This window comes from Nannobrachium achirus (genome assembly GCF_963921795.1).
Source record: "Nannobrachium achirus genome assembly, chromosome: 2".
NCBI classification, from domain to species: Eukaryota; Metazoa; Chordata; class Actinopteri; order Myctophiformes; family Myctophidae; genus Nannobrachium; species Nannobrachium achirus.
Genome location: NC_137811.1, coordinates 8,681,242 through 8,707,909, shown reverse-complemented (window position 1 = coordinate 8,707,909; position 26,668 = coordinate 8,681,242). Strand labels below are relative to the sequence as shown.

At 39.9% G+C, this 26,668-nt stretch overlaps 1 protein-coding gene across 1 annotated transcript in view; it reads right to left on the bottom strand.

The window, feature by feature from the left end:
• Positions 1 to 24,965, bottom strand: part of LOC308296268 (uncharacterized protein) — a gene marked incomplete at its 5' end in the record, with an annotated part of 284,682 nt that extends 259,717 nt beyond the window's left edge. Inside the window, 6 exons of the mRNA XM_080739478.1 lie at positions 3,070 to 3,144; positions 16,797 to 16,871; positions 22,608 to 22,705; positions 23,868 to 23,883; positions 24,035 to 24,241; positions 24,836 to 24,965. Of these exons, the coding sequence (XP_080595604.1) occupies positions 3,070 to 3,144; positions 16,797 to 16,871; positions 22,608 to 22,705; positions 23,868 to 23,883; positions 24,035 to 24,241; positions 24,836 to 24,965 (601 nt within the window). The remainder of the gene's footprint in view (positions 1 to 3,069; positions 3,145 to 16,796; positions 16,872 to 22,607; positions 22,706 to 23,867; positions 23,884 to 24,034; positions 24,242 to 24,835) is intronic.
• Between the last annotated feature and the right edge of the window lie 1,703 nt (positions 24,966 to 26,668).

Genomic DNA, 26,668 nt, shown 5'->3' with positions numbered 1-26,668 from the left:
TTAATAGCTCCACCAGGAGATAATGCATCCACTCCTGAGTGCAAGTCTTTTGGAGCATAAAACTGCTATTAAACAAACCACCTCAGCCTAAATCAAGTCAACTACAGAGAAGAATAGAATTAATTCTTGGAGTCATCTTTTATTTGTTTTATTAATAGTAAAAAGCAGAATAAAACTGATACAACCAAATCATTTCCATAGCTAAATAAATTGCAATGCTAGAAGGGAAGGTGACAAAGTAAAGCATCTACAGCAGGGGTGCCCAAAAAGTAGATTGTGATCTACCAGTAGATCACAAAGGCTGTGCAGGTAGACCCATAGAGTATATATAAAATAGAGAGCGGACGAGCCCCGCCCCCACTATCATTTCAATGCAAGTGCTCAGTGGCGTTTTGAAGCAACGGCTACGTGCTAGCATGTAGCTAAATCCAGGTGCATTCTGGGGGAATTGGAACCACCGTGGTTCCAAAATGACGTCACGCTGCTCTCCTCTCCTGTCTGGAGTGGAGGGGGCGGGGCCAAAATGCGCGTTTAGGCTGCAGTTCCAACTTTGGCCACCATCGGGGTTGCTTCAAATCTAGCCCTGGGTTCTGGGGGCTTGGGTAGACCACATGACATGCCCCTAAGGAAATATAATTAAAATCACTCCCCCCAGCTCGCTTCATGGATTCTAAAGCAGGCAAAATGGGGGGCAATGCTTTATTTTCGTAGAAGAACAGGAAAACCTACCACTTGCATACAGAATGGGATGAAGACTTTTCCCCCCAACATTTTCCATTCCATGTGTGTGTATGCCATTGTCGCATTTCCAAAGCCCCCTCAGGTAAATATTTTTTGGGGTGGGCACGTTGTGCTGGTCATTTTAAAAGTAGCTCTCAAGTCAAAAAAGTGTGGGCACCGCTGATCTACAGTAAATAAACCATAATTAATTTAAAGTCAATTAAACTCTCACTCATTGGTTCCTGGGCGTAGGGGGATGTGCTGGCATGGGACAGATCCATGTTGATGACATGACTTTACCGGTAACATGTCATTAGGTCGAACACCCTTTGGATCGACTACCAAACTCTGACCCTAAACCTAACCTCAGTAACCGTGGCGCGGGTGATTATCTAACCTGCCGATACTCGCAGGTGATTATCTAACCTGCCGACGCTGTTCGACCCAACGGGAGTTCGACCTATGGGGCAGTCCCAGACTTGATCAATCAACAATATCAAAAAGGATTGAGAGGAAAACTACCCCTACAATACAATATAACATCAATCTCACATTCTCCTAACAACCCTGACAAATGCATCCATATTCAAACTGGACAATACCACCCATTCTCTCATAAAGTAGGTACCAAGAATATATACATTACATTTACAAGAACAAAATGGCCTAAAATACAGCTGTCATTTCTGCTCTATATTATATGCCCAGTTTCTGCCCGTAGAGTGAGTGTATCAAACTAATATCATTGTGTTTATCCAATGGAAAAAAATAGCACAAACAATATATGTAGATACTGGTTCTATGTTGTGATGGGTCGGGGCAGTATCCATATTGTGGGTTATTGTTCCATAATGTAGGGCTGACAATCCAAATCCAAAATATTCAAATGATTGTGTGGGAAAGACAAAATGTCAGAGTCTTTAACACTGTTCCATTGATTTAAATGAGATCCAGTGTGTAGGACTCATAATATCAGTGTGGATAAAAACACAACTCTGCTTCTTCCATGTTGTCTTGTCTTCACCATGTTCTACTGACATCTTCATTATCATCCTGGAACAAAACATCATCATTACTTTATAAACTTAAACCCAGATAAACTGACTGTCATTCTATAAGAAAGAAAGAAAGAAAGAAAGAAAGAAAGAAAGAAAGAAAGAAAGAAAGAAAGAAAATAATCTTACCAAGGGATGTGCCAGGTTTGACCTGAGAATAAATGGTGTCTTCAGTTTTCTCTGGAGCTGCTGATTCAGTGAATGGAAACATTTACACAGAAAATGTTATGAGACATACAGTATAAGTAGTGTATTTGAATTCACAGTATGTTTGTCCTTAATCTGATTAGCCTACTTAAACAATACAAATCCAACTGCCTGTTTTTTCAAGGCTAGTGGTAGGCTACTATATCATATCATTACATTACAATGCAAGTATGCATTATTGAGGATAAACTGCTATCATATTGTGATTTGCCATTAAGCAGATACACATTTCACTTACCTTTCTTATTCTGGTCTTTGTTTTGGTGGTTAACCTGGACGTAGGTCACATCTGGTTCTACAACACAACACACAAGTTAGAGAATTATATGAGTGTATAGGCCTGTGTGTGTGTGTGTGTGTGTGTGTGTGTGTGTGTGTGTGTGTGTGTGTGTGTGTGTGTGTGTGTGTGTGTGTGTGTGTGTGTGTGTGTGTGCGTGCGTGCGTGCGTGCGTGCGTGCGTGCGTGCGTGCGTCTGTGTGTGTGTGTGTGTGTGTGTGTGTCTGTCTGTCTGTCTGTCTGTCTGTCTGTGGGAACAGAATTGGGCTTATCAAACATAGATTAGTATTTACAACTATGTATATATATATAATATCAATCTGCTTCTTCCACGTTGTCTTGTCTTCAATTATATGTTCTGCAGACATCATCATTAAACCCAGAAATGCTGACTGTCATTCAATATGAAAGAAAGAAAGAAAGAAAGAAAGAAAGAAAGAAAGAAAGAAAGAAAGAAAGAAAGAAAGAAAGAAAGAACGAAAGAAAGAAAGAAAGAAAGAAAGAAAATAATCTTACCAAGGGATGTTCCAGGTTTGACCTGAGAATAAATGGTGTCTTCAGTTTTCTCTGGAGCTGCTGATTCAGTGAATGGAAAACAGTTACACAGAAAATGTTAACAGACATTGGTAGTTCTTAATCTGATTACTTGAACCATACAAATCTGTCTGCCTGTTTTTTCAAGGCTAGTGTTAGGCTACTCTCATACTCTCATCTCATTATATTACAATGCAACAGAATGCTGTTCTAATGCACTTCATAACCTTCATATTAAGCATAGTTTGTACTGATTTCATATATTTTGTTTGCTCACCCTTCTTTTCCTTGCCCATATTTTTTAGTTCAATCAGTGAATATGTCACATCATCGGACTCTGCTGCAGGCTCATCTGAAATACAGAACCATAGACATCCAGAAATGACTGATTCACATAATATCCACCTCATTCATCTCTATAATTCAGTAAAATTATCACAGCTCCCTTTTTGAAAATGTATCATATAATTTAGTATGATGCTAGTGTACACTTTTCAGTTGCTTGAGAGGGTAACAATATATATTTTCAAATGACTTGTGTCGATTGATTGATTGATTGATTGATTGATTGATTGTTTGATTGATTGAAGTATACCATTTTCAAAGCAAAAATATGAACATTTGGGGCTAATGGTCAGCTGATTTGTGAATGATTGATTGTGATTGGTTGAAAGACTGACCATGCTGAAGTGGGGTGTGTCCATCTTCTGGACTTGCTCTCTGGTTGGTCCTCTGGTCTGCTGCTGAGTTTTGATTGGTTCCCTGGGACTTGGTGGATCTGTTTCAAGATACACACACACACACACACACACACACACACACACACACACACACACACTACAACATTAAAGCCTTTTCCTAAAACTCTATGTTAAAAAATGTGTTTACATGCATAGACCTGTACAATAAAAGTCATATGTTGCACGTTTTTAAAACAGCTTATATTGAAGTTTGCTTTGATGTCTAGCAGATAATAAAGTCCAGTGCTTTTGCTCGCTGTCTGTGTCAAAGCTGAGCACAGCTGTTAAATTGCCATTGCTAAAGTGATATTTTACTAGATTTAAGGTTGAGAAGATGCACTCAGACCCATTGCTTACTCGCAAAATGAGCACAATCTTGCAAAAGTTTAAAAAAAGAAAAGAAAAACATCTGGGTGATCCAATATTTTCAGATGACACTGGTGAAAGACAACCACATGTCTCCTCCATAACTCAAGGAGTCACTATGTTATTTTAACCAGTCGGTTATTTTAACCAGACGGTTATTTTAACCAGTCGGTTATTTTAACCAGTCGGTTATTTTAACCAGACAGTTATTTTAACCAGACAGTTATTTTAACCAGTCAGTTATTTTAACCAGACAGTTATTTTAACCAGACAGTTATTTTCACCAGGAGGATGAAACACATTCAGAGGAACTCTATCCTTCCCTGCCGAACAAATACCCTGAACAACCTGTAGGAGGCGCTAGTGCAAGAACAGATGACAGTGGAAACAGAGCTGTACATACCTAACACAACATGGACCTGGAATAAAACTAGACCAGGTCACCTGGTTCTGCCAGACCCGCAATTAAAACTAGAAAAGAAAATTTCCAAGAAATTTTAAGTGTGCCTGCAGCTCGCTAAGTCTGTGCAACCTTGTGTAGCGGTTGGTGTTAGCATTAGCGTTACATTTTTTAACATTAGCATTTTTTGCATAAGCTTTAACATTATGGTTCTTCATATGACACCACCCACAGCCATTTCGACTAATTAGTGGCGTTTTGGCGCATTTTTGGCCGTTATCACGGGTCGCACTTTAACAACTTTTTTTTTTGAGAAAAAATTGTTTTGTGAGAAAAAAATTTTTTTTTGAGAAACAAAAGTTTTTTTTGAGAAACAAAAGTTTTTTGAGAAAAAAGTTTTTTGAGAAAAAAAAATTTTGAGGAAAAAAATTTTAGAAAAAAAACATTTTTGAGAAAAAAATGTTGAGAAAAAAAAATGTTGAGAAAAAAAAATTTGAGAAAAAAAAATTGAGAAAAAAAAATTTGAGAAAAAAAAAATTGAGAATAAAAAATGTGAGAAAAAAAATTTTGAGAAAAAAAAATTGAGAAAAAAAAATTTTGAGAAAAAATATTTTTGAGAAAAAAAAAATTTCAGAAAAAATTTTTTTTTGAGAAAAAATAAATTTTTGAGAAAAAAAAAAAATTATGACACCAGCCGCGAGTCTGTACGACAAACGGTTCATGAGTTATAGAGGCACTTACTTACTTACTTATGTATGTATATAAGTATGGCGGATTACAATAAGTGTTTTGCTATTGCATAGCAGGCACACTTACTTAATCAGTGTTTGCCTCTGACTGCTCATCTGCCCCTCCCTTCCCTTGCTTGGCTGATTGCCTGAGTGCCGTCACCTGTACGGGACCAGCTGAGTTGAGTTGGCTGACGAGCTGCTGAGGAAAAGAGGGACCGACCGACAGACCGACCGACCGACAAAGCCTTTTGTAGGCCGACCCCCTGGGTCTGGCAAAAAGAGTAAAGCATGTTAGATAGTGTTTTACGCTGTAAGACAGTCCTGTGAATGTGTTGGCTGTATATCTTTATTTGAGTGTTTCTCACCTTTAGATGTTGTGTATCTCCACAGCAGGATCAGCAGGATGGTCAGTAGAATCACAACAACAAGTCCTACAATCAACCCCACTGGAGAACTCTGTTCCACAGGTACACTCACTGAAGGTGGGGCAGATCCACTCACTGAAGGTGGAGCAGATCCACTCACTGAAGGTGGAGTAGATCCACTCAATGAAGGTGGAGTCGACACTGAAGGGTGAGACACTATGATGGTAATGAAAAAGAAAATAGCATTTGAAATAAATATATTAGTAACTAATATAACTCATTTTACCATTAGTTTATTGTCCCCCTATGAGAACTACTTGTTTGTTGGTCTGTCATGTGGATTGTTTCCTGTTACCTGTTACCTATACCTTCTTATATGGACCTGCCATTGTGCTGCTATTATTGTATGGTATTATGTCGTACTGTAGTCGAGTATGCTGTATGTGTATCTCGATATTTTTCAAAATATCAAAACAAAATTATGGAGCTTCTGTAATAAATCAAGAGCAAAACTGGATAGTGTATGCCTCAAAAGATAGCAGTTGAATTAGGCTACTGTTAATAAACCTGGGAGATCACTGGCATGTCTGTTGTTGTGTAAAAGTTTACAAACAAAGCTTGGTTGTATTGAAAAGTAGGCCTAATTGATTGATTGATTGATTGATTGATTGATTGATTGATTGATTGATTGATTTTGCATGCGTGCGTGCGTGCGTGCGTGCGTGCGGGCGGGCGGGCGTTCGGGCATGCTTGCGGGCGGGCGTTCGGGCATGCTTGCATGCCTGCGTGCATGTAGCACAGAATTATGGTAAAGAAAAGTACTACATAAAACAAACAAAGAAAGGTAGTCCTACTGTACATGGTTTCCAGTATACTCACATGTCACTGCCATCCAGCTCTTTGTTGATTCTCCTCCAGAATATGTACATTTGTAGAATCCCTCATCAGACTTAGATACAGCAGCTATGATCATCTCTACTTTGGGTTCATCTTGGACCAGTTCTCCATTTCTATAGAATTCCACGTTGGAGAGTGGGGAGACCCTTTTGTGTTTGCACTGAAGAGTGACAGAATGTCCCTCAGCCACAGGGTGAACAGGACTCACCATGATAACAGAACCATCTGTAAAGTAGTTGTAAGATAAAGTAAAATAAATAGAGATTTTGTCACATAAATTAAAGACATGGTTGAGGGTGATTTCCATTTTTGAGCATTGTATAAAACGTACAGGTACTACTGGTATCCAGATGTTGTTTAGAAGCTGTTTGGTAAATTTAAAACGATGGTTAAAATGTTTCAATCAGTTTAACATTCCTGATCAGCAGTTTAACACAACTGCTAAATTCATGTTAAAAGATTTTCTCGTCGTCATTTATTTTTACCACAGTGTCGAAACTCCAGACATCTGTAAGATACCCGAACTACCTTTAACATTGTTTATACCCTGTTCAGAAATACATAACAATTTGACTGTTTTGCCAGTCACCGCCTTCTCCCAGAGCTAAAGCAGAGGTGGAGGCTAGACTACTGTATTATGAGTCAATGGAATGCTGCAGTATTGTTAGGTAGAGAATGAAGTAAGTGACTTACCATGTGCTGTGATGTTGACAGCATTACTGTATTCTCCCAATCCAGACTCACACCAGTACACTCCACTGATGAGTTTATTTTGACCAACTCTCCATGTATATGTGGTCTTTGACACATAGGTACGTGAAGACACTTTAAATTGATCAGTGTAGCTCTTCACTTTCCATTGAGTATATTTTCCCTCACAGCTCAGTGAGACAGACTGTGTGTGTGTGTGTGTGTGTGTGTGTGTGTGTGTGTGTGTGTGTGTGTGTGTGTGTGTGTGTGTGTGTGTGTGTGTGTGTGTGTGTGTGTGTGTGCCTGGTCTGGCCTGGCCTGAACAACAGCGCCCCTCCCTTAACATGTGTGGTCAGAAAAGGTTACTGCAGGCTACAGACAGACAGACACGCAGACACGCAGACAGACAGACAGACAGACAGACCCACACACACGGCCACGTATAGGAGCGTTGTGACCACCGCTCAAAAATCTCCTTGAATTCAAGGCTTAATGGTTCATAGACAATAAGATTATTTTTGGGGGTGAAATACTCCTTTAACAAGCTTACAATCTGAATAATTATGTGTAATATAATTCTCATATCCAGTAAGTGCTTTGCAGTTTGTAGGTGGCTGTAATCATAATATGTGTAAAACACATTGTTTAAACAAATATAAATGGTGGCATAATAAGGAACAGACACTAGAGGGTGTCTCTGTACTGTACAGGTGCATCATCACTGTTGAAGCAAAATATGATGCAGCATGATGCATCATATGATGCAAAATGCATCATCATTCATGCTGAAATATTAACATATCTCAAAACACAGATTGAACACAAAAAAAGAACTCAGGATTGCGTTGATCTTGTCCCAAACAACAATAAAATAAGATATGGTTGTCCCCACAGAGGTGAACTGGCCCTTTAACAATTTGTATCATTTTATAATTTCATATTATAGCTTAACTTATGATTATTGACATGATAAATGTACAGCAAGGTGAAAACATGGGTCAAGATCCGACATAAAACAACCAATTCACTGCATTTAAACTCTGTACAGACAATATTATTTATTTAAATGGTTCGAATAGCAGTTCAATAGAGCTATATAGTAATATTAGTGATAAATACTCACAGAGAACACGGAGCCAGCTGTGACCCATCCTGTCCAGTGATGAACAACTTCTGAAGAACTGTTCTACTTCCTATTCACACTGAACTGATGTGATACAGTAGATACTAGAGAGAGAGAGAGAGAGAGAGAGAGAGAGAGAGAGAGAGAGAGAGAGAGAGAGAGAGAGAGAGAGAGAGAGAGAGAGAGAGAGAGAGAGAGAGAGAGAGAGAGAGAGAGAGAGAGAGAGAGAGAGAGAGAGAGAGGTCACAGTGTTGTGTTATCTAGGCCTATAGGCTGTTGTCACTTACAAGGACGTTATTGGGCAACAAATATATATACCAGTAAGACGCACTAAGGGTGAGAAGCGACGCGCACATGGGCTGGGGCACGCATCCGCCTGACAGCAGACTGCTGGGCGACCTCTGGCGCTTTGGCATGGGATCAACTTTCCCTCTGCGTCTTAAAATAAATATTGGCACTTTGGCTACGTTGTGTGAGGCCACTGCTTTCTCTTTTAAAGACTATTAATGGGATCAACTTTGACCAAAAAAATGCACAGACCTGGTTGGTTATTTAAGTAGCATGACTAATTTGCATACTTAACATCACGCTCCATATACTGTATATGGCTAAGATCCCTGGTGTCATCAATATTAAGTCCATGTCTGGGAATGTCCAGGAGGGCGGGGTCGCATTTCACCCTTAGGTTTTTCATAGATATATGTGTAGCAACCATGCTGTTATAGGTGATGGAGGTCTGCTGTGTCTTTCAGTGTTGTGACAGTGACAGCAGCAGGTTGTGTAGATGCAGTAGGTCTTTCTATGTCCATGTACAGCAGGGGTAGCATCCTTATGAGTCACGACTTTCAACATTGGCAAAGGGGAGGTTGATCACTGGCACAAGTGTGAGAGATATTTTATTTTGTTTAAGATGGAATATATTTTGAATTGGCAGGAAATTATATCCTGCACACAGTTCTAAATTCATTCAAACTCTGAACTCTGGGAGGGAGTCTGGGAGATTGCTCTAATGATGAGTCTAATGATTATTATAACATTGTCCTGAACACACCTCTGTTCTTGTCTCTGATGCTGCTCTAGAAAACACTGATACAAATTACATTATAAATATGTCATACAGTTGTTCTTGAATACATCCACACCAAGGACCCCCAAGTTAATATAGGCTGTGCATGGACCCCCATCTGAAAAGATTTTGTTGCTAAGCAGGATCCCATTAGAAAAACAGTTTCATGTTGCAAATTTCTCACGTTTTTAATGGCAGATCTACACACTCAAAACTCATTGCACCGTGATGTGGCGTGTAACTATAAATCGGCTAAATGGTTAAAGTGGTTTAACAGATTTTGATGCAATATTAACTAGGGGTGTAACGATATAGTAACTGTATCGAAATATCGTTTTTAACTTGAAAAATCGAAGTATATCGAAATGAAAACAGCTAAAACCGAATCGAATCGTTTTATTTTGTATCGTATCGAATCGGCAGTGCAATGAATCGAATGTATCGATACTGCCTACTTGGGCATTGTATTTAGCATTTTTAAGAAGAAAAATTAAAAAGAGGGGTTTAATTACTTTTCCTTTCCATATAGCTGCACTGGTCTATCAATAAATGTGTGTAATCTCGGGTTTAATGTCAAGGTTTTGGTTTGTCAATATACAATGTCCATGTATTTGGCAGATAATCACTGTGTTTACGTATTTATATCCATGATAATACATGTTTCCCTTAAAAACCTGCACTATCCACACCTTTCACACAGATTTAATTTCTTTGCTAAATAGTTACTATATCGATTTTAAATCATTGAATCGAATCGTATCGTATCGTCATGAATGAACCAATATCGTCCATGTATCGTATCGTCAACCATGTATCGTGATATGTATCGAATCGCTATTAAAATGTATCGTTACACCCCTAATATTAACACATTTAGGTGGGGACTCCCTGGAACCCCCTGAAGGACCCCTGGGGGTCCCTGAACCCCACTTTGAGAAACACTGCCAGAGTATATTAAAGTCTGCCATGTGTGTGACAAGCCCCGCCCCTCTTCTTCTACTTCTGCTTCTTCGTTTTTCTTTTTTTCTTTCTTCATTTTCATCAGAACAGTCTGAGAGGAAGTGTGGTTGGCTGTACTTCCTGTTGTGGTTTGTTCTGACAGGCCTTGTGTTGCTACACTGTTGTGTAGAAGACACATCTAAAATACTCTTCCGAGCACAGGTCTCCACCAGCCACGCGTCCTGGTGGTGCTATACTAGGCCAATGTAAAAAGGGTGGCATGTGTTCTTCACCAATCTTAGACCTTTCATGGCGCCACCATGAGGCTGATTTGAACATTTTGTAGTGTAATTTCTTCCTTGGCCTTTTGCGAATGTGCGTGCACAATTTCATTACAATTGCACGCTGTGTTTGATTTGAGGCATTTTGTTTGAAACGGATCAATTCTGCAAAGTTTGGAGGCAAATCTTAGCCAATCAGGATGGAATATTTAATACAGGACAGATCCGTCCTGATCATATGACTATAGAGATACTGTGTACTGGTTTGTGTTAATTTTGGGTAAAATCTGAAGGAGTAATATCCAAAAAATGTCTTACTTTGTCGGCCTCCTGGTGGCGCTATAAAAGACTGATGTGAAAAATGCAAGGAAAGGATTTTTCCTTGGCCTCTAGGGAGTGCGCTTACAAAGTTTATAACTGATCGGTGGAGTTATAGGTAAAACCACGAATCGGCCTGTGATAACGCCACCATGAGGCTGATTTCAAAAATTTGAAGTGGCATTTCTTCCTCGGCCTAGTGGGAACGTGTGTGCGGGATTTCATGTTAATTGCACTCTGCGTTTGTGATTTGAGGCATTTTGTCCAAAACGGACCAATCTTACAAACTTTGAAAGCCAATCTCAGCCAATCAGGACGGAATATGGACAATCAGACATATCCATGTCGATCACATGACTGTAGAGATACTGTCTACCGATTTGCGTGATTTTTGGACAAAATCTGTAGGAGTAGTGTACAGAAATGTGTTTTGCAAACATTGGCCTCATGGTGGCGCTAGAACAGGGCCATTTGAAAAATGTGGGGCAGAGGTTCTGAATTGGCATCCAGGGAGTGTGTGTGCTCGAGTACTGGCCAAAAGGTAGTTTTGCACAAATTGGCCTACTGGTGGCGCTAGAACAGACCCATGTGAAAAATGTGGGGCAGAGGTTCTGAATTGGCATACAGGGAGTGTGCTTATGTAGCAGTATGGGCGTTTCCCACCACCCAACCTCCTCCCACTGGTTAGTCACTGATTGACAGCAGTACTTAAGCAGCTGGCTTTCAGCTGCCAGTCAGTTGTCTGTCTCTGATAGTTGGTGGGTGCCTGCAGCTGCAGGTGTGCAGCATGCACACTAAAGGGTCCCCCAGCTCATGCTGGCCGTTGGGCTTCAGCTATAATGGTGTCTGGCTCAGTGAAGGTAGGTTTCTGGTTTTGCTGCTTAAGCAATCACCTGTTTGTTTTGAGAAGTTGTACCTGAACCTGACCATGGCCTGTTGTTGTTGTTTTAGCCTTGCTACAAACGCTCCTTCTGGAGTCTCTGGTGTTGTGACAATTCGCCACGCACATCTTTACTCTTACTCGGTCCCCTGCCGTGGACAGTGCTACAGTGTGTGTGCTGCCCAGGCAAACGTGGTATGTTAATTTGTGCATCTCTTTGTTCCCGTTTCTGAACTTCAACTTAAATTAAATACTTTGTAGTCTAATGGCCACTTGCCTATTTCAGGGCCGGTGGCAGCTGCTGCTTTGCTGGTTTTGTTGACCATGGTTCCTTTATGAAGTATTCTACACACAACCTCCCCCAATTCATACAACGCCTTGCCCGAGCGAGAACCTGGCACTTGATGGTCCATAACCTCAGACCGGCCAACATTGATGTTGCCCTTGTTTGTTATTTTGGATCTGAGTTATTGTGAGGCTACCGGGCATATAGCCCTTAACAGACAGCATACACTTCTAGTAGGCTGCTTGAACATACTGTGTCCTTATACTTTAACTGCAAGTCTCTAATGCTGTCTTCTCCATTTCAGGCCTGGTGCTGGGGCTCTAGTTCAGGGACAGGTGATGGCTGCCCAGGGTGTGGTAATCCCCCCTTTTGGTTGTGTTTTCTGTTTATTGTGTTGTGTTGATTTGCTGTGCTTATTGGGGGAACCACTGCTTTGGGTGGGTCAGCCTGCTGTTCCTTTCCCTGCCCTTTGCACCGGCCCATAGATATTAGTTTTATTGTTGACTCATTAATAACACTGTTCCCCTGTTACTGTATTTCAGTTTAATGAGTTTCATGTTAAATGATTATTATTACATGATAATGGAGGACAATGACTAAGTGCAATGATGCCAATGAAATAATCTGCTTAAGTTCAATAAAAAGCTGTTTTTGTACTTTGTTAAAAACACGTTTCTGCCTGCTTATGTAAAACGAACTTGTGTGCTCCTTTATACATTGAGGTGATTGAGTAAGTCAATAATAACTATTTCCGGTGGTGTAATTCCACCGGGTCAGTCTCTCCACTCCGACATGTCTCCTTTCCGACATGTCTCCATTCCGACACTAACCCTATCTCTACCCCTAACCCTAAACCTTAGGCCCATGGGAGTGTCGCCACTCCGACAATAAGAAGTCCATTTCGGAGTGGCGACATGTCGGAATGGAGAGAGCCTCCCAATTCCACCGGTGGCGTTGTCTGGCAATAAGCTTAAATATACCACTATGCCACACTTACAAAGTTTGAAACTGATCGGTGGAGTTTTAGGTAAAACCATGAATCGGCCTGTGATGGCGCCACCATGAGGCTGATTTCAAAAATTTGAAGTGGCATTTCTTACTCGGCCTAGTGGGAACATGTGTGCGTGATTTCATGTTAATTGCACTCTGCATTTGTGATTTGAGGCATTTTGTCCTAAATGGACCAATCTTACAAACTTTGAAAGCCAATATCAGCCAATCAGGATGGAATATGGACAATCAGACAGATCCGTGTCGATCACATGACTGTAGAGATGCTGTCTACCGATTTGCGTGATTTTTGGACAAAATCTGTAGGAGTAGTGTACAGAAATGTGTTTTGCAAACATCGGCCTCATGGTGGCGCTAGAACAGGGCCATTTGAAAAATGTGGGGCAGAGGTTCTGAATTGGCATCCAGGGAGTGTGTTTGCTCATTTTGGCAGCGACCGGGCCAACGGCGCCGGAGATTAGCTGGTAACAAACTCGGAGGACGGACGGACGGACGGACGGACAGGGGCGAAAACATACTCTCACCCTGCCTTCGGCTGGTGGAGACAATAAACAAGATTCATATCCGATATATTATTGCATTGTAATATTTTGCTATGATCAGTATTAGAATGTAGTAAAAGTGCAAAGTCAAACCTACAGTAATATTGTACACAGTGGATGGAAGTATAGTGGAGTCATGTTGTCATGTCTTGGTAGATTGCAACACTGCAGTGTTGCAGAATGCAGAGTAGCATGTGGCTACAATGTAGTAACACACACACACACACACACACACACACGTGTGCGCGCACACACGCACACGCACACGCACACGCACACACACACCTTGTCCACATGTAGCAGCCCCTCATGTAGCAGCCCCTCCTCTCACTCCCAGCCCTGCCCTCCTCCCTCATCTCATCTTGTTCCTCTTGCAAACATCGTCTAGACTTACATTATAAAAAGGAAAGCTAAAGATGTCATGAAGTATAGAACCTGTGAACATAATGTGTATCATTCTATGTTAGCCAGTAATTAATGTGACAGTCTGTACTCTGTCCAGTGGTTTGGAGATTAGCTCTGACAGACAGACAGACAGACAGACGTGTGTGTGTGTGTGTGTGTGTGTGTGTGTGTGTGTGTGTGTGTGTGTGTGTGTGTGTGTGTGTGTGTGTGTGTGTGTGTGTGTGTGTGTGTGTGTGTGTGTGTGTGTGTGTGTGTGTGTGTGTGTGTGTGTGTGTGTGTGTGTGTGTGTGTGTGTGTGTGTGTGTGTGTGTGTGTGTGCACACGCACACGCACACGCACACACACACCTTGTCCACATGTAGCAGCCCCTCATGTAGCAGCCCCTCCTCTCACTCCCAGCCCTGCCCTCCTCCCTCATCTCATCTTGTTCCTCTTGCAAACATCGTCTAGACTTACATTATAAAAAGGAAAGCTAAAGATGTCATGAAGTATAGAACCTGTGAACATAATGTGTATCATTCTATGTTAGCCAGTAATTAATGTGACAGTCTGTACTCTGTCCAGTGGTTTGGAGATTAGCTCTGACAGACAGACAGACAGACAGACAGACAGACGTGTGTGTGTGTGTGTGTGTGTGTGTGTGTGTGTGTGTGTGTGTGTGTGTGTGTGTGTGTGTGTGTGTGTGTGTGTGTGTGTGTGTGTGTGTGTGTGTGTGTGTGTGTGTGTGTGTGTGTGTGTGTGTGTGTGTGTGTGTGTGTGTGTGTGTGTGTGTGTGTGTGTGTGTGTGTGTGTGTGTGTGTGTGTGTGTGTGGGGTCCAGAAAGTAATAGAATCCAGTCTTGGAGTCATCTTTTATTTAGATGTTTTTATTAATGGTAAAAGGCAGAATAAAACTGAATCATTTCCATACAAATGTAAAATTGCTAAAGCTGCTCATTTAATAGCTGAATACATTGAAATGCTACAAGGCAATAATTAAAATGGAATGTGACAAGGTAAGCTCTCTCTCTCTCTCTCTCTCTCTCTCTCTCTCTCTCTCTCTCTCTCTCTCTCTCTCTCTCTGTATGTGCCAAACGTATGTGCCAAACGTAGATTATAATGTATTTACAACCATACAAAGAAAAGTAATACAAATATATACACTGAATGTAGAATGGAATCAAATGCATCGCCTACAGAAAGGCAATTCTACATAATCTGAGTCTTACACTAAATGAGTTATAGGCTACACCACAGTAGGCCTATGACTAATCTCTCAAGACAGAAATATTTGTATTATTTCTTTGCCAACAACAATATCAGAAATGTTTGAGAGATAAACTGACTCTAGAATACAATATCCCTCTCTACAGCATCAATCTAGGATTTCTCCTGGTAACAAAACTGACAAATACTGTTGTTAACATACTGTATCATGGGCCAATAACCATAACAATATAATTAATTATATTAGGTAGACCTACCAAGAAAATGTATACATTGAATTTACAATGACAAGAACAGAATAGCTTAAAATACAGCTGTCTTTCTGCTCTATTCAAGAGTTGTGTGTGAGCAGTTTCTGCCAGTAGCGTGAATGTATCGAACTAATTACATTGTGTTTAGCCAATGGAAAAATAGCACAAACAAAATAAGTAGATACTGGTTCTATGTTGTGATTGGTCAGGGCAGTATCCATATTGTATTTGTGAGATATTGTTCTATAGCCTAAGGAAGGGCTGACAGTCCCAATCCAAAATATTCAAATGATAGTGTGAGAAAGACAAAATGTCAGAGCCTTTAACGCTGTTACATTGATTTAAATGAGATCCAGTGTGTAGGACTCATAATATCAGAGTGGATAAAAACACAACTCTGCTTCTTCCATGTTGTCTTGTCTTCACCATGTTCTACTGACATCTTCATTATCATCCTGGAACAAAACAACATCACAACTTTAAAAACTTAAACCCAGATATACTGACTGTCATTCAATAAGAAAGAAAGAAAGAAAGAAAGAAGGAAAGAAGGAAAGGAAAAATAATCTTACCAAGGGATGTTCCAGGTTTGACCTGAGAATAAATGGTGTCTTCAGTTTTCTCTGGAGCTGCTGATTCAGTGAATGGAAAACATTTACACAGAAAATGTTAACAGACAATATAAGTAGTGTATTTGAATTCACAGTATGTTTGTTCTCTTTATGATTACTTGAACCAGCTGTATCTGTCTGCCTGTTTTTTTTTTTTTTTTTTTTTTTTTGCAAGGCTAGTTGTAGGCTATACTATCTCATTACATTGCAATGCAACAGATGCATTATTGTGCATAAACTCCGATCATATTGGATGTGTCATTTAGCAGAGATACATTTCACCTGCCTTTCTTATTCTGGTCTTTGTTTTGGTGGTTAACCTGGTCGTAGGTCACATCTGGTTCTACAACACAACACACAAGTCAGAGCATTATTTATGAATGAACTGTTTATAACTGTTTGTTAAATTAACAACATATTGTGCATAGACACCTACCTTTCTTATTCCTCTGTTTTGGTAGTTAACCTGGGCATAGGTCACATCTGGTTCTATATCACAACACACAAGTTATAATACTATTTATGTAAGACCAATCTACAACTTTTATTTGATTGAAGTCACTAGTGTGTGTGTGTGTGTGTGTGTGTGTGTGTGTGTGTGTGTGTGTGTGTGTGTGTGTGTGTGTGTGTGTGTGTGTGTGTGTGTGTGTGTGTGTGTGTGTGTGTGTGTGTGTGTGTGTGTGTGTGTGTGTGTGTGTGTGTGTGTGTGTGCACGTGTTTGTGTACAGTATAAAGGCCTATAAATATCTTCATGTGTAAAACTGACACCATTACATGAACCCACTTGTATACATTCAGAGTGAGCTGTGTTCAAAATCAACAAATAGGCTACTATACAGTCCATCACATCCACCTTAATCATAATTCATATACATTTCATGTAGCTTGTTTACTCACCCTTCTTTTCCTTGTCCATATATTTGAGTTCAAGTCGTGAATATGTTGCATCACTGGACTCAGCTGCAGGTTCATCTGAAATACAGAACCATAGACATGCATAAATTGTATTACAAATTCAAATCAACTCCACCTCATTCATCTATATATGAGTCTGTCAAATCTAACAATTTCTTGTCTTAAAATCATCATTCGGTATGCTCTGTTAGTGCAGTATTGTCAGTTGCTTGAGAGCCTTTGATTGTTAGTTGCATTTGTGATAGCAACAAATGATTGTACACTATTAGGATGACAGCTGTCCTACAGTAGGCTTCATGTGATGGACAGTGTGATAGTTAGTAGACATACATTATGTCTGTTGTGAACAATGACAAAGGAAGGTGAAATGCAGACTGCAGCTACAAAGTGTACATTGTGTTATTGAGCATGAGTGACAACATCACACAGACACACAATACACTCCTGTTGTATCCACATAATGTGGTCTGTGTTCAAATCAACCACTAATACACTCCTACATAACCTTCATATTATAATCATAATTATGTTATATCCATTTTGTGTATTTTGTTTGCTCACCCTTCTTTTCCTTGTCCATATATTTGAGTTCAATCCTTGAATATGTTGCATCACTGGACTCAGCTGCAGGTTCATCTGAAAGAAAGAACCATAGACATTCATACATTACTGATTCAAATCATCTCCACCTAATTCATCCATTTAATTCAGTAGAATATATAATCGCTCTCTTTTAAAATCCACATTTAAGTAAGCATATCATTAAGTGCATTATGCTGCTGTAGTGTTCAGGTGCTTGACAGCCTTTGATTGCTTCATAGGCGCCACCTTCTGGTGAACTTGATCAATTCAGTACATGTTGAATTGAGTTTACAACTGACTGTATGACTGTTAGGACGACTACTGTAGGTTGTATGTGATGAACAGTGTGATAATAAAACTATATAATGAAGTCCATAGACTGACACTCTGCAGACTCTCACCCACAATGCATTGTGTTATTTCCTCATGTGTATGAGTGACAACATTACACACACATGAACCCATTCATGCACAGACAGTGTGTGTGTGTGTGTGTGTGTGTGTGTGTGTGTGTGTGTGTGTGTGTGTGTGTGTGTGTGTGTGTGTGTGTGTGTGTGTGTGTGTGTGTGTGTGTGTGTGTGTGTGTGTGTGTGTGTGTGTGTGTGTGTGTGTGTGTGTGTGTGTGTGTGTGTGTGTGTGTGTGTGTGTGTGTGTGTGTGTGTGTGCGTGCGTGCGTGCGTGCGTGCGTGCGTGCTTGCTCACCCTTCTTTTCCTTGCCCATATATTTGAGTTCAAGTCATGAATATGTTCAGCCCCACTTATCGCAAACTAGTAGAACTATTGTATAGGCACCCTATGGCCCAAATTCAAACAAATAAGGACATATCCTCTCGGATACTCTTGTCACGCTCAACTAGGCAGGGATGTGGACTTTCTCCTCTGCTGTTCGCGCTAGCTATAGAACCATTAGCAGTGGCAATTAGAACACACCCCCTAATTAAAGGAATGCAAATAGGTGGGGCCACTCACACAATTTCACTGTATGCGGACGATGTTCTACTTTACCTGACAGATCCTGTGGTATCAATCCCTGCATTATTAGAAACACTAAAAGAATATGGTGCTGTATCAGGATATAAGATAAATCTCACTAAAAGCGTGGTGATGCCATTGAATGTAGCAGGGGAAAACATCCCAAGAAGCATTATCCCTTTTAAATGGGACACGGTGATAACATATCTAGGTCTCCAGATACCCAACAACCGTGCTAAAGTGTTTTCCTTAAACTACACCCCACTACTAAGAAAGATTGAAGAGGAACTCAACAGGTGGATGGGTCTCCCACTGTCTTTAATAGGTAGAATTAACTGCATCAAGATGACTATACTTCCTAGACTGCTATACCTATTCCAGATGTTACCAATAGGGATACCAAAGATATTTTTTAAACATTTAAACTCGTGCATGTCCAGATTTATTTGGAAGAAAAAACCACCTAGAATAAAATTGAAAGTCCTTCAGGGCCAACCCCGGGAAGGGGGTCTAAAGCTCCCCAACCTACAATCTTATTACTGGGCAGCGCAATCGAGAGCAGTATGGGCCTGGCAGGCACACCTGCAGCAGCCCCCTGTTTGGTTACAAATGGAACAACAAGACATTGTATCCATACCCCTTGCCTCGGTTCCATATATACCTTCATTTAGACAACTACAAACATTAACCGAGAACCCCTTTGTAAAACACACGTATAAACTATGGTTTGAAATACGTAAAAAGACAAAAAATATACAACCAATTTACGACCTAACTCCCTTTCATACGAATCCTCTGGTGCCCGAAGCCTTACGAGATGGAATAACTCAAGCATGGTTTAGGAAAGGCATAAAAACATTTGGAGATTTATATAGTGGAGGAGTTTTAAAATCGTTTGCAGATCTCAAAGAAAAATATGATCTAGATAACAGACATTTTTTCTAATTCTTTCAAATCAGGAATTATATTACAACAGAGCAAGGGGGAAACCTTCTACCTATTAGACAGCTACCCTTGGACAGTATATTGAAAAAAAAATGGCTGCTAAAGGGTTAGTATCACATATATACACAGGTATTAACAACCTCTCTGAAAAGGAGGAGCTGAGGGTAAAGAACAAATGGGAAACAGACTTAAACTATTGCTTTGACTCAGAGAAGTGGGCAGATCTGTGTGAAAAAGTACAACATTTCTCCTTTAGCAACAAACACATTTTGACTCAATTCAATCTCTTACACAGAATATACTTCACCCCCGAAAGAATGCATAGGATTGATTGTACTAGATCTCAATACTGTCCAAGGTGCAAAGTGGAGATAGGCTCTTTGGTCCATATGTTCTGGTCATGCTCGAAACTGTCTGGGTATTGGAAGGGGGTTCTGGGAGCACTGTCCAGGATAATAAGAATAACCATTCCATATGATCCTAGGCTCACTCTCTTAGGAGACACGTCATTGATGCCAAGATGTACAAACCACATATTGAGACTTGAGTAAAAATAGCGCTGGCAACAGCCAATAAATGTATTGCTCTTAAATGGAAGGACGAGACCCCACAACAAACTTCTCTGTGGTTCAGGGAACTAACTTCCTGTATTCCCAGTGAACGAATAATGTACAATCTTAACTCTTCTAGTGCCAAAACCGAATAAATTCGGTTTATTAAAACGTATTAAGGAGTGCCAAAACCGAATAAATTTTTTTTTTTTTTTTTTTTTTTTTTTTTTTTTGAAAAAAAAATGTTTTTAATTTTTTTTTTTAATTTTTTTTTTTGGACCCCATCAAAACTAGTGAACATGATTTCAATCGCGATTTTGCATGTTCCAACCCCATACAACCCCATCTAACATACAGGGCAGCCATTTTTGTTTACATAACAACATAACATAATGGCTATTATCTCAAGAATGCCTGAACGGATTTCCAATCGGATTTTTTTGTTTGAAAGCTGTGAACAAACTGCACAAAACCACAACAATGCAATCCAGGATTGCATTGGATTTTTTAGAGCTCATTCTTCTCTGTTTTTTTCCCATGCATGAGGTGTGCAAGGTTTAATCGTGGCTAAATTGCCGAAAATAGATCTTCTAAAATGCTTGGTAGCCAATAGCTAACTTCAAGCTAACTTCATCCTCTTCCTGTAAATGCACAAAGGAAAGTGTTCTGGCAAGTCATGGCTCCAGGGCTTGGGCATGCATTACCAGCATATCTCTATTATTCTCTGGCCACTGGGATGCCCTCTAGTGGTGATAGGCTGGCATTAAATGAGAAAGCCAGAAGATTTTGAGAGAATCTGGCGGAAACTAATTGATTTTAACGAGGCAAATGACATGGAGGACTGAGTGGTTATCCTATCCTGGGGGGTGTGTTAGTGGCCCTGCTGAGCCCGTGGTGAGAGGGGGGTGGGGGGAGGGGGGGGGAGAGAGAGAGAGAGAGCCCAATAGCAAATTGTTATAATATCTGTGTTTTTGTATTCACCATTACTTTATTATTATTATTACTTTTCTATTCATGTATTACTGTATTATTATTATTTTCTTTTTTTTAACTACTATGTTTTAGTCTACTTGTACTGGATCTGTGTAATGTATTATTATTATTGTTTTCTTTTTTCTAGAATAAATACCAGTAAATTGGGGGTGGGGGGGGGGAGAAAATACAAAAAACCTATGTAAGCTGATTGATGTATTGATAAACATGCTAAGCCCAATAAGTCATGTCCAAGCTTAATAAAAATAACATAAAAAAAAAATGAATATGTTCAGCGCCGGCGGGCCGTATACGCAGACTACGCAGTCTGCGTAGGGCCCCGCCGACCAAAAAGGCCCCCACCGCCGACCGCCCCCTCCTCTGCAGAAAAGAACGCTCTGAACTGTCTTTTGACACCAGCGCTACTGCCATCTTAGCCTGAATGACACATCTCTGATTAACCTCGCATAGCCAGACTTACTCGTGTCCCTGATTGGCTGTCACGGCTCTTTGCCGTTGTCCCATTGGCCAAAAAGAAAAAGGAGACAACATTTCTTGACTCTGGAACTCTTTGGGAGTTTCCGCCCCGCCCCCCCTTCAGAGTCTAGTGTTTGTTTACTTTCGCTTTGACAATGCACGTTTATCTTTCTGGATATGAGAAAAAGAAAAAGAAAAAGCATCAAACGGAACTGCAGCAACAGCGATCAGGTAAACACACATTCAACTTGCAAACTTGTAACTTGTTTTGTGCAATGGAGCCACGTTGCTGCTTTAGCGGAGATATGCAAGGGCTTTGAGTTGCGTGTTAGCCCTCTGCCTGGCTAATTTGCGTGTCAGCTGGACACTTCTACTGCTGCTGTCTGCTGTTTTGTAATCTCTCTCTTTTGTAACCATGGTTGGTTTATTAGCGGTCTTCCAGTCGGAACTCCTTCCTGTTTCAGATCATCGCCTTGGCATAGCAAACATCTATGCTTATTTGGGGGTATTTGTCCAGTCCTTTGTTATTTTAGGCTATTTGATGTGCAGACTTTTTCTTCTTTTTATTGTTGAGCACCCAGCCTATATGGCTCAGGATGTGCATGCCTTTTATGGCTGTTTAGCAGCTTATGTTTCCAGGCTATTTGATGCTACATTGCATGACGATTCTGCAATTTGGCCTATTTATATAAAAAAAAAAACAGAATTAAACCCATTATAAAATTGATTAAAAAACTATAAAAAAATATTATAATTTTTTCGCGGGCGCTCGCTACGCTTGCGCCCGCAGGAAGGCCCCATAGCAGACTCATGCTTAGGGCCCCCGTGGGCCCAGAAGCGGCTCTGAATATGTTGCATCACTGGACTCCAGATGATCCAGAAATTACTGATTCACATAATTCCCTCTTTGAGGGAGCTGTGCTTTATGATGTGTTATAAAGTACAGTATGCTGTATGCTAGTGTAGCATTTTGAGATGCTTGAGAGGGGTTGAATGACTTCAGTTCAGTTCATGTTACTGTGGTTCAGATGACTTGGTTGAAACAGTCAGAACATATGCTACTTGTTGTTTTTGATTCAAGTAAAACCATGTTAACTGCTATTCAATATGTTCAACTGGCTTTGCTTGTGTTGTGTGATTGATTGATTGATTGATTGATTGATTGATTGATTGATTGATTGATTGATCGATTGACCGATTGATTGATCGATTGATCGATTGATTGATTGAAGTTCTCAAAGCTAATGATCAGCTGATTTGTCAATGATTGATTGTGATTGGTTGAAAGACTGACCATGCTGAAGTGGGGTGTGTCCATCATCTGGACTTGCTCTCTGGTTGGTCCTCTGGTCTGCTGCTGCGTTCTGATTGGTTCCCTGGGACTTGGTGGATCTGTTTCAAGATAAACATTTAGGAGGATTAATTGACACATGCACACACACACGCACGCACGCACGCACGCACGCACGCACGCACGCACACACACGCAGTATAACATGCAAGTCCATTGCTTTTGCCTGTCTGTCTGTCTGTCTGTCTGCCTGTCAAAGCTGCTGAAGTGTCATTTTACTATAAGGTTGAGAGGCTGCACTCACAGCACTTAGGCCTACTTGCAAAATAATTGCAATCTTGCAAATCTAAAAAAGAAAAGATTTGTGTATCCCAAAAGTCAAATTAGCCTTCATTATATTGGGGGAAGAACATTTACCTCAAGAACAGATCAGTGTAATATCACTTATATATCTTTATCTCATTTGGCTGAAAAGTTGAAACACTTTTAAACCCATTTATCAGTCAATTTTAGGTCCGTAGCTTTGTAGGGCACATGTCTCCTCTGAAACTCAAGGAGACAGTTATCTTAACCAGACAGTTATTTTAACCACACAGTTATTTTAACCAGACAGTTTTTTTAACCAGTCAGTTTTTTTTAACCAGTCAGTTAGTTTAACCAGTCAGTTATTTTAACCAGTCAGTTTTTTTAACCAGTCAGTTATTTTAACCAGACAGTTATTTTAACCAGTCAGTTATTTTAACCAGTCAGTTATTTTAACCAGACAGTTATCTTAACCAGACAGTTATTTTAACCAGACAGTTATTTTAACCAGACAGTTATTTTAACCAGTCAGTTTTTTTTAACCAGTCAGTTATTTTAACCAGACAGTTATTTTAACCAGGCAGTTATTTTAACCAGTCAGTTATTTTAACCAGTCAGTTATTTTAACCAGACAGTTATCTTAACCAGACAGTTATTTTAACCAGACAGTTATTTTAACCAGACAGTTATCTTAACCAGACAGTTATTTTAACCAGACAGTTATTTTAACCAGACAGTTATTTTAACCAAACAGTTATTTTAACCAGACAGTTATTTTAACCAGACAGTTATTTTAACCAGACAGTGAGTTTAACCAGGAGCATGAAACACATTCAGAGGAACTCTATCCTTCCCTGCTGAACAGATATCCTGAGCAACCTGTTGGAGGCGCTAGTGCAAGCACAGATGACACAAAGCAGGAGAGTCATCAGCAGACAGTGGAAACAGAGCTGTACATACCTGACACAACATGGACCTGGAATAAAAAGAGTCAAACATGTTAAATAGTGTTTTACACTGTAAGACAGTCCTGTGAATGTGTTGGCTGTTTACTGGATGATACCTTCCCCAGCGTAACTTTATTATATATTATTTATTTTTTTAACCTTTATTTGAGTGTTTCTCACCTTTAGATGTTGTGTATCGCCACAGCAGGATCAGCAGGATGGTCAGTAGAATCACAACAACAAGTCCTACAATCAACCCCACTGGAGAACTCTGTTCCACAGGTACACTCACTGAAGGTGGAGCAGATCCACTCACTGAAGGTGGAGCAGGTTCGGTCACTGAAGGTGGAGCAGGTTCGGTCACTGAAGGTGGAGTCGATCCACTCACTGAAGGTGGAGCAGGTTCAGTCACAGAAGGTTGAGACACTATGATGGCAATGAAAATGAAAATGACATTGACATAAATAGATTAGTATTATAACTCATTACTGATTGCAAACATTGTAATTCATCTTCTGTTGTAAAACTGGGAGACCACTATCATGTCTGTTATTGTGTAATAGTTCACAAACTAAGCTGGCATTTTTTTTAAATAGTAGTAAAAATAAGCAATCAACAGGTAATAGTAAAACAATGAAAATATGAATATTGCTCAAAGCAGACTTCACTCCTCTCACCCAAATGCTATATCTTAATCATAATGGACGACAATGGAAACAGCCCTCAGAGCTTTTTGTGTTATCCTTTTTAGCATTATTGTATAACCTACCTCTGTACCTTTTGCAAACTGTTAATAAAGCATTCAATCAATCAATCAATGCCAGTGAAGAGAAAGTATAATGATACGGTTTGACTTACCTGATACAGTCAAAGTGACTTTATTACTGTGTTTTCTGACCCGGTCATCCGTTTTAAGAACACCAGCACACTGATATTCACCACTGTAGATTGGCGATGCATCGAATGGATATTTATTCTTACGGTGTTTGCTGACAAAGACCGTCCCATTTTGGTATATGTCATACCACCTATCAGTCTCCTCTCCTTCTCTCATGTCACATGTGAATGTAACATGATCTCCATCAAAGATGGGGGATGTGTTGGGTTCCATGGTCAGAACAGCTTGTGGTCTCTCTATACAAACACAACACACAAGTAGAATTAAATCAAATGATACAAACTTATTATCACTGAATCACATTAGCAAGCAAGTAAGTATGCTATATAAACAAAAAATGATGTAATACATAATAGCAAACTGAGAGAAATGCATCTGTTTAATATGATTTGACTGAGTGAATAAAGAGAATAGATATTAAATCAATCTTCACCTTGGCTGTGTCCATAGGAGAGGAAGTTACTCAGCACTGAAACACATTTGATGAAACAATATAACGTTTTATGAAAATCAATAGCTTGTGATGCTTGACCAAAATAAACAGGCCTGCTGCGCAATATTATAGTAAAGCAAAACAGTGGTTTGAATAAAACATTTTGCATAATGTATGAGTAAAATTATACGGTTACAATCTGAACCTACACATTGACATGAGTTTTATAAGCTTTATATTGTAGGGGAATTTATGCAAAAAAAAAGAAAAAAAAAGGGGGGGAAAGAAAAAAAAGAAAGAGAAAGAAAATAAAAGAAAGAATAATAGCAATAATATTCTGATATCCAACAAATGTTTTGCAGCTTGTAAGTGGATATAATAATTCTTTGTTTATATGTTTTATATAAGAAAAATTGTATGGCATAGGAGCAGACACTAGAGAGTGTCCATGTACTGTATAGTTGCATAATCATTTTACTGTATTCAAACTCAGTAGCTTACAGTAACATTAACACAAAGTCATTTAAATAGAGCCTCATATTCCTTCATTAAAATGGTTCAAATACTAGTTTGATACTAATAATAATAAAGATATACTTACAGAGGAGAACACAGAGCCACCCAACGTGACCCATCCTCTCTTGTGATGAACGACTTTCTACTAAACGTTTTACTTCCTACTCACTCTAAACTAATACTGCTGTGAGAAACAAGAGAGAGAGCATGCATGCGTGCGGGAGAGAGAAGTGTCACTTCATGATACAGTATGATATCACCATTTATTTAGTAACTCCTTTAGTAAATTCAGATCTCATCTCCTCCTTTTCGGGACAGAAGGTCTAAATACATGTTGTCTTATGATGGTGGTTTGTTATAATATATTGTATCTTACAGTAGTATATGATGAGACACAGGTCACTTACAAATAAACAACATGAAATCAATAACTTGGCCACTGTCAAGAAGTCAGGAACTGTATGCATGACTGACTGAGAGATGATATTAAATCACATTAAAACACAACACTACACTACACTACACTCCATCCTACCTATTTATTATTATTATCCAAACATTCCATTCAGCCACCTGCAGCAGCTGAATGGAATGTTTGGATCGGGAGTCTGCTGCAACGCACATGTTCTGGACCTGGTGAGAGCAGGAGAGGACCTGGTGAGACGTAGGAGGAGCCCGGCCAGGAGTCAACCCATAGAGACTAGTTCTTCCATGCTCCAGAGGGGCGCTGCCCCCAATCCCGGCAGAGTGACCCTGGTCTTTCCCTAATAAGACTGATCGTGGATAGCTACTGGGACGTAAGTCGGGACTTGATCAACCCCGGCTGGGTCAACTGGGCGAGGGTGTTGCGAGACCCGAAACACCCAACGACCCCAGGCTACATCTTGATGATAGGTCGCAGTTGCATCCTCGTGATGTTTTTTTTATTTTTTATTACAGTATGATATAACAGGCATAACATATACCA